Source organism: Wasmannia auropunctata, unplaced genomic scaffold, assembly GCF_000956235.1.
Source record: "Wasmannia auropunctata unplaced genomic scaffold, wasmannia.A_1.0 LD334385.1, whole genome shotgun sequence".
Taxonomy (NCBI): domain Eukaryota; kingdom Metazoa; phylum Arthropoda; class Insecta; order Hymenoptera; family Formicidae; genus Wasmannia; species Wasmannia auropunctata.
Window position 1 is genome coordinate 775926 of NW_012028505.1, and position 7949 is coordinate 783874.

The 7949-nt window shown below is 29.7% G+C and overlaps 2 protein-coding genes across 4 annotated transcripts in view; one reads left to right on the forward strand and one right to left on the reverse strand.

The window, feature by feature from the left end:
- Positions 1-3560: 3560 nt before the first annotated feature.
- LOC105458715 lies at positions 3561-6093 on the reverse strand. Of its 3 annotated transcripts, none has more exons than XM_011704231.1 (5): positions 5845-6093; positions 5550-5721; positions 4287-4422; positions 4060-4210; positions 3561-3847 (listed from the first exon to the last, which is right to left on the reverse strand). In XM_011704231.1, exons 1-5 carry the CDS (start codon positions 5984-5986, stop codon positions 3654-3656), a joined length of 795 nt encoding a protein of 264 aa, XP_011702533.1. In that variant the 5' UTR covers positions 5987-6093; the 3' UTR covers positions 3561-3653. The 3 variants fall into 3 exon arrangements, with proteins under 3 accessions (XP_011702533.1, XP_011702532.1, XP_011702534.1); XM_011704230.1 differs by having other exon boundaries at positions 5800-6093; XM_011704232.1 differs by lacking the exons at positions 4060-4210; positions 4287-4422 and having other exon boundaries at positions 3736-3847; positions 5800-6093.
- Positions 6094-7729: 1636 nt separating this feature from the next.
- The window catches only part of LOC105458719, a gene marked incomplete at its 3' end in the record, with an annotated part of 1942 nt that continues 1722 nt past the window's right edge, over positions 7730-7949 (forward strand). The window contains exon 1 of the mRNA XM_011704237.1: positions 7730-7916. Within this exon, the coding sequence (XP_011702539.1) occupies positions 7730-7916 (187 nt within the window). The remainder of the gene's footprint in view (positions 7917-7949) is intronic.

The window sequence follows — 7949 nt, forward strand, 5'->3', positions numbered from 1 at the left end:
ACTTTGACTTTCGCACAAAATTATTTTGATTATTGAACAAAAATTATTTTCAGATCTGAATTCAGCAAAATTGTTCTTTCCGTGTATCTAAATTGAGAAATATATTTTTATATGTATAATATGTATATACATATAAATAAATCTTTATTATATATGTATATAAGTAAAAATACAATATACATATAATATGCATATAATATACATATAAATATTATATGCACATAAATCTCTATCTTTTATATACTTATATGCAATTAATTATATTATTAGTACAAAAGTACGTATGGCGTAATTTTCTTTGTACCGTCTTTTAATTTTATTCCGAAAACTGTTTCATTATCTAAAAATAATATACATATTACATATACATGTATTTCATTCACATAATAATATATAAAATAAATATATACATATAAATATATACATAAATATATACATATATATTTCTCATGTGTGTGTATATATTATTTTTACGTTTACATAAAAAATACATAATAAATACATAATAAATACATATGTATATCTTGTATATAAGATTTATTCATATAGCTATATCTTAAAAATTTTTTTTATAAAATTTCTCAAAAATCATCTCAAATATCTCGTTTCACAAATCAAAACTTTTTAGGAGACACTCGAAACGCATGTTTTGAGGAGATAATATCAACTTCAATATCACATTAAGCTTACATTATAAAATGAATCGCGAAAAAAGTGTCGCGCAACACTTTGCAACATTTCGATAACGAAACCATGACAAAGAGAATGCAAAACGGAATTACGCAAATTCGCAAAAAGCGTATTGTAATTTTTTGCCACGCGTTTACGCAATCTGTAACACCTGCGAAAATATTTGAAGGCGAAAAAGCCAGCAAAAACGTAAACAAAATCATACGCTCAGAATTTTATGTCCATGATCTACTACTGTAGATTAACTTTAACTTACTACGTTTAATTTACTCTTTATCTTTTTCTAATTCTAGAACTAAAAGATAAAAAGTAAGTTAAACCGAGATGAATCTATATTGCTAATCTATATTGGTAACAAAGGATATTAGTAGATGTTTCCAGTCGACTGTTAAGCTATGCGTAATTCGTAATTCGTTCGCTATCCGTACGGCATTCATAAATGACATAGAATACATAGATAAATGGGCAAGTTCGCATTTCTTATCAGTTCGTATCGATTTGCCGGAAATGTGCCGGTGTTTAAACGAAATCAAAGAGTCAATTGATTCATCTAACACTACTCTAACAAGACTCACAATCCTCGTACTGAAAAGCATTACGGTAATTTAATTGGGAAACCAATTAAATTAATTACCAAATTATACTACTTACTTTATGATATTTTTAATTAATCTAATCAATTTTTCAAAATAAAACCTGAAGTGAATATGAATAATCCACGAGAAGGAAAATTACAAAAACTAAGAAAGAAAAATAAATGAATTAAAAATTAACAATAAGAAGAAGATAAATTACCTTCATATTATCACGGTGAACCGGATCGGTAAATCATGAACAACAAATAACGAATTGCAAACAGACTGGTATTAATTTTGTAGCGACAAATGCGCGACGAATTCGTGGATAATTATCATTCCGAGTCGGCGGCTAGAACAGACGCGATAAATTCTGCGATAACCGAGGAGGGATTCGCGAGGATTTGCCGACTGATAAGCGTTACGAGCAAATTAGACGATCAAACAGAAGATTTTGCGCATAAACGTGCAGGTAAAATGGCGAATAAAAGATTCTAGACATGCAAGCAATATTGCGAAATGTAACGTGATGTGATACCAGGAAATAATACTATTTATGGCGCAAGGACAAATTTAACACGATTAACAAAAACGAAACGGAATATCTTTAGTCACTTTCTAAGTAATAAGAAAAATGAAATAAAATAAATCTTACTACAATATTATTAAATTAATAAAACCATATATATATATATTTATATAAAATAATAATAAGAATAATAATATATATATTAATAAATATTAATAAAATAATAATATATATAATATATATATTAATAAATATATAATACATTTATGTAAAATGTAAAACTATAAATAGAAATAATTATAATGTAAAACTTGATATTTATTTATTTATTACTTATATTTCTAAAATTAAATGTATAGAAATATAGATATTTAATTTTTTATTATTTATTTCAGTCAAATTACTCTATAATGCTTGTTTTAGTTTGTTGATTGGGCATATTTTCGATGGTGTTATCCTTTATAAGTATAGTTTTTGTAGAGACTTAACTATGATAGAATTGGGACTACGATCTTAATTGGCTCATAAAAGACTGATTGATTGAATATAATGCGTTGTTTAATATACAGCCAAGCGTTTAACGATAAAAATTACGATGAAAAATGTCAGATACTCCAAAAAATTATAAGAGACGGAACATCTATATTTATTTTAATGTTTAATATAAAACTATTGCAAGAAACGGGGAAAAAACCAGGTTTGTTGATACCAGAAAATCGTACGAGAGATTTACTCGAGAACAAAGTTAACATGATTAACAAATGCAAAGTAATTAACAAGTGAAATATCTTTTTCTCTTAGTCACTTTCTAAATAATATAAAAAAATAAAATAAAATTAGCTATCATAATATTATATTAATGAAATATAATAATATAAAGTCGTAGATCAAAGTAATAAAATAGAATAGAAAATTGCAAAAAGCGGACAAAAAGCGTTACTCACGTTCTCCAACGATCTCCTTGTCACGAGTGACAAGCGCGACTTGAAGCGACTCACTCTCTCACCGTTCTATTAAAATATGTTGTTAAATCTACCGTAACGGGGCAGTCCTTCTCGAATGCGTGGCATAATTAAATTACTTCCGCGGTCTTTCAATTGGCTTTTCCAAGAGCGTTAATTCCCTTAGCTGCACTAACTCTCTCGCGTTAACATGTTGTGCGCGCGTGTGCGTATGCGTCTCGTTATCATGTTATCCTCGATCGGCGGAACTATCTCTCGGCACACGCGATATCAAAATATTAGCGAGGCTAATATTTTGCAGTTCTAATGCGTCGCTCGGGCGAATTGCAAGCATTAACGATCCAAGACGGTCGCGAAACGATATAGGACGAAAAAAGACAAGAGCCACGAGTATAGATCAGGAGACGCGGTAGCGTCTCCCGCCAAGTATATTTTTTCGCTACATAACGGTCATGTAATAGACTGCGCGTTCCCTATCTTAACTGATCTTTGACCGAGAGAGGTTTTGCGACTCGTATAACAATTTCGCCAAGACAAATTTCCGATTATTCGATTATCTGCAGGTCGTGCAATAGCAACGTTTAAATGTTTCTTGCAATAAAACTAGTTTCATTTACTATGATTTTAAATCTCGGTAATTATAAATTTGTTATATTTATTCTATTATAATAAACGTATTTAAATACAAGTAATTTATTTTTACACGTCTAGTTTTCAATTTTAAATGACGATTTTAAAAATTTTAATGTTAATCATTTTGGAAATATAAATAAATAGGATGTAATTGAAAAGAAATTCTACAACTATTAAAAACAACGTCTTTTATTAACTTCGTAAAATTTCGTAATTTTTATGCATTACATAATACAAACGTGGCATAATATGCTGTTACGATTATTACATATCTTTCTGTGCGACAGCGAGTAATAACTTATGTACATCTAATATTGGTCTTTCCTTATCACATTGTTTATTATCATATAATTTTATTTTTATGTAATTTTTATGTTCACGTAAAAATTCAACCTTGAATTCTTCCTGTCGTTCAGGTGGCATCGCATCTATGAAGTTACAAATGGACATAATCGAATCTACCAAAAAAAAATAATGTAAATGTGTTAATGTTATTAATAATATCATTATTAATAATAATAATATTATTATTAATATCTAAATCGTAATCAATCGTAAAATATCATTATAAAATACTTAAATGATAACATAAAGAAAAAAATGGGATGAAAAATGTATGCAATTTTATAATTTAAAATTTCATTTTTACATATTACTCAAAATAACTAACTTAAAAATGTATCTGTATTTAGCAAATCAGAAAAGTCAAGTTCACGAAGACTGCAATGTTGAACATTAAATCCGACACTTTCAAGTAGATTTTTTAGGTTTTCCCGAGGGAAGACCGAATCATATAAGGGCGATAAACGTTTCTCCAGATTCTATGTAAGGCAAAAGCAATAATTAACATTTTTAACTGAAAGATTGCGAAAAGAAAAATATATAAATAATATTGACTTGAAAGTAAGGCGCAAAACGGGCATCTCGCGCAATATTCTTCAACGGATTATAAAATGTATCGTGAGATAATGGAAAAAGTATAAAGATAGTTCCACCAGGTTGAAGCATGCAGTACATATTCTCAAACGCTGTTCTGTTACATAAAGAAGAGAAATGTCATCAATTTATTAAAATATTTTTTTATTATAATATTAAATTTTAATTTATTAAAATATATTTTTATTATAATATTTTCGTGACAAGGAAATTTAATACAACTGTTTGAATAAAATATAAGACTAGCATAAAACATTTTTATTATTAAAAAATATGCGTCGTGTTATTTTATAATAAATAAAAAAAAATAGAACATTATTATAAAAGTAACAATTATAGGAATATGTTTCGAAAAAATATGTTGCATGTATACACACACACACATACATACATATATACAGTGAGATGCAGAAGTTCCGGAACGACGAATTATTTCAGAAAGTATTGGTTAAGTAATGGAAAAATGGTTCAAACAAAAATTTTAGAGTTAAAAAAAATCGATTAAATGCTGATGTCTGTTTTTGGATGATTTTAAAAAGCACGATCACATAAAAATCTTAAATAAAAACTTCCACTTTTTATTGCATATTCTTATAGCTGACATTGAGAACTTTTTAAAACACTATGATAAAGTTATTTTTCTCTTTAAGTACTTTTCGAGTTATATTTGAAAGTTATAGTACTGCTGGCATTAATATTATTCAAGATGTATGTTGAGATTGTCCTGGCGAATTTACACATCGTGCGTGCGCATGTGTTTATGTGTGTGCCACAACAGAGATACGAGTCTCATGGTTATACTACAGTATTTTCTGACTCTAAATGCCAGCGGTATTGTAACATTCAAGTCTTATAACTCGAAAAGTACTTAATGAAAAATAACTTCATTATAGTATTTTGAAAAGCTCTTGACGTTAGCTACAAAAATATGCAATAAAAAGTAGAGATTTCCATTTAAGATATTTATTTTGAGATTAACCGCACTTTTCAAGTTAAAGCACAAATAAATATCATCAACTAACAGATGTTCTCAAACCTTACAATTTGTATTGGGTTCAAACATTTTTATATTAAACCAATACTATGAGACAAGAGACCGTTTCGGAACTTTTGCTCCTCACGGTGTATGTTACGTATGCATATACCTATGCATGTGTTATCTATTAACTAATTATACATAATTATAGTTTTAAAAGATAATTATCTATTTAAAAAATTCCTTACCTTATCTCGTTGCACCAATGCAATGTAAAAAACGAAAATATATGATTAAACTTAGAAATATATTTTTCAGGCAAGCTCTTAGTTTGAATGTCCAATATTTCGAATTCAAGTCGTTTGTTGTCACAGTACGCTTTCTTGGCATATTCAATCATAGCCACGGAAACATCCGTTCCTACAAGGTCATTGTAATGAAAAACAAATTACAACGTTATATTACGCTGTTATATTCGTGGAATTTGTCACTTCTTACCAATCATTACAGCATTTGGGTCGAGAGCTGGTAAAAGGATATTACTTGTTATGTTTCCAGGACCGCAACCGACATCCATACATGTTCCAGATATACTTTTCAGGTTTTTAACAAATTCATTTACTATCATCAATACGGCACGTTTTTGCATCACATTAGAAGAAACGTACTCTGCTGGATTTGCCATGTTTGACAGTCGCTGTATATTAACGTTAAAGCAGAATGCCTATAAAGTTCTAACTCGGGCAGCTCCAATGGAGATCAAAGGGGCAATGAGGCCCCCGTGACACGGGTCCGTAGAGCAAGAGAGAGGGAAATACGTCACTAACCAATTGAATTTTCACTATTTCACTTGCGTATGGCTTACAAATGTCTCTTCTACCATCTGCTTCGAAACGCGCGAAAGCAACGCGTCTCAATACAATCGGTGATATTGTTTTGGCATTCCTGCGGCAGTGGAACTTTTTATGTTTAGCTATACCTCATCGTTACATTCCGTTTATTATTTTGTTTTTGTTCTTGACTACTCCATAAATCTTTTCAAGTTTAATCGATGATAAATTAATCCATATGTTATACTTTCTTCTTAAACACATTTCTTTACTTTGATTTAAATAAAAAATAATCATATTTCTTTCATTCTTTCCCTCTCTGTCTCCCCTCTCTCTCTTTCTCTCTCTCTCTTAACAGCTATAGATGAACTATTATTATTCTTTCCTTCCTTTTCCTTTGTTTCCTAGAAATCTTTGTATTTATTAATTTTTTTTCTTTTAGTTATTTTTTTTCTTTTGATTTTAATAGTTTTAATAATTTATTACAAAAATTTTAATTAAATGATGCAATAGGAGGAAGAGAAAGAAAATTATAGTGTTAATCTATAGTTGCTACGGGAGAAAACGCAGCTTTCGAGCAGCTTTCACGCCATATAACGTTCCTCTAACCCACACGCGGAATTACCACGCGCACGAGATAGAACTTTGAACTTTTAATTCGAACTTTTTCTAAGTTAACAAATTAAATAAATAAAAGTCTCGTGTTTGAACAACAAATCAATAAGGAAATTCGAACAAAGAAACGAACCACAGTAAAATGTGATATCAATCACCAAAATAAATAACTATTAATAAATAATTTTAATGTCAAAACGATTCGCACTACACAAAGTCTTCAATAGTTCAAATTAAAATTGATTGGTATTGTTATTCATAACTAGAATTGAATAAATACATATAAAATAAGATATTGCATAAAAAAATTAATTAAACAACTGATTTCGTCAATATAATTAAGAAATAGATAAATAAAGAACTACATTAAAGAGCGCAAAGCAACGATCATCATGTGTACAATTATAATAATCGTGGTGAATAGTTTGCAACAAGATAAACACGCTTTAAATTATGTCAACTATAGATCAACACTATAGTTCATTCACTCTCCCTCTTATTGCATTAATATAAATTTTTTAAATAAATTATTAAAATTAACCCCTATTAAGCTAGACCTCCCACCATCGTAAATTAAGTTCGGACTTGAAGTTATTAAAATTACTAAAAGAAAAAAAATTAATAAAAGATTTTTAAGAATTAGGGGTAAAAAAAAGAAAGAAGAGAACAATAATAGTAGGGAAAGGAAAGGGCCGCAATGGGAGGAAGAGCACTATATTGCTCTAGCTTTGCTCTATACCTGTTATTCAGAGGAAAAAAGAAAATATTTTCTACCAGTGACACAAAGAGAGAAAGGCGGGGGGAGAGAGAAAGAGAGAGAGAGAGAGAGAGAGAGAGAGAGAGAGAAAACCAACATGACAGTGGACCTCACATCCAGCAGATTTCCATCCAATCCCCTTCAGAGTCCTTGCATAAGTGACATTAAGTCTTCTGCGGTTTCTATCTTTGTATGCCACTGCGCAGTATAGTGGTGACCGTTAAACATGGCAAATCCAGCAGAGTACGTATCTTCTAATGTGACGCAAAAACGTGCCGTATTAATGATAGTGAATGAATTTGTCAAAAACCTGAAAAGTATATCTGGAACATGTATGGATGTCGGTTGTGGTCCCGGAGATACAACAAATAATATTCTTTTACCAACTCTCGACCCAAATGCTACAATTATTGGTAAGAAGTAACAAAGATCGGAAGAGCACACGT

Excerpts from the sequence above, each read along its gene's own strand:
- LOC105458715 (XM_011704230.1), bottom strand. The coding sequence starts at position 5,986 with ATGGCAAATCCAGCAGAGTACGTTTCTTCTAATGTGATGCAAAAACGT. Across the intron at positions 5,722-5,799 it reads CCCAAATGCTGTAATGATTG|GAACGGATGTTTCCGTGGCT; the intron begins GTAAGAAGTGAC and ends ATGACCTTGTAG. Across the intron at positions 4,211-4,286 it reads GTTTTGCGCCTTACTTTCAA|AATCTGGAGAAACGTTTATC; the intron begins GTCAATATTATT and ends TGCCTTACATAG.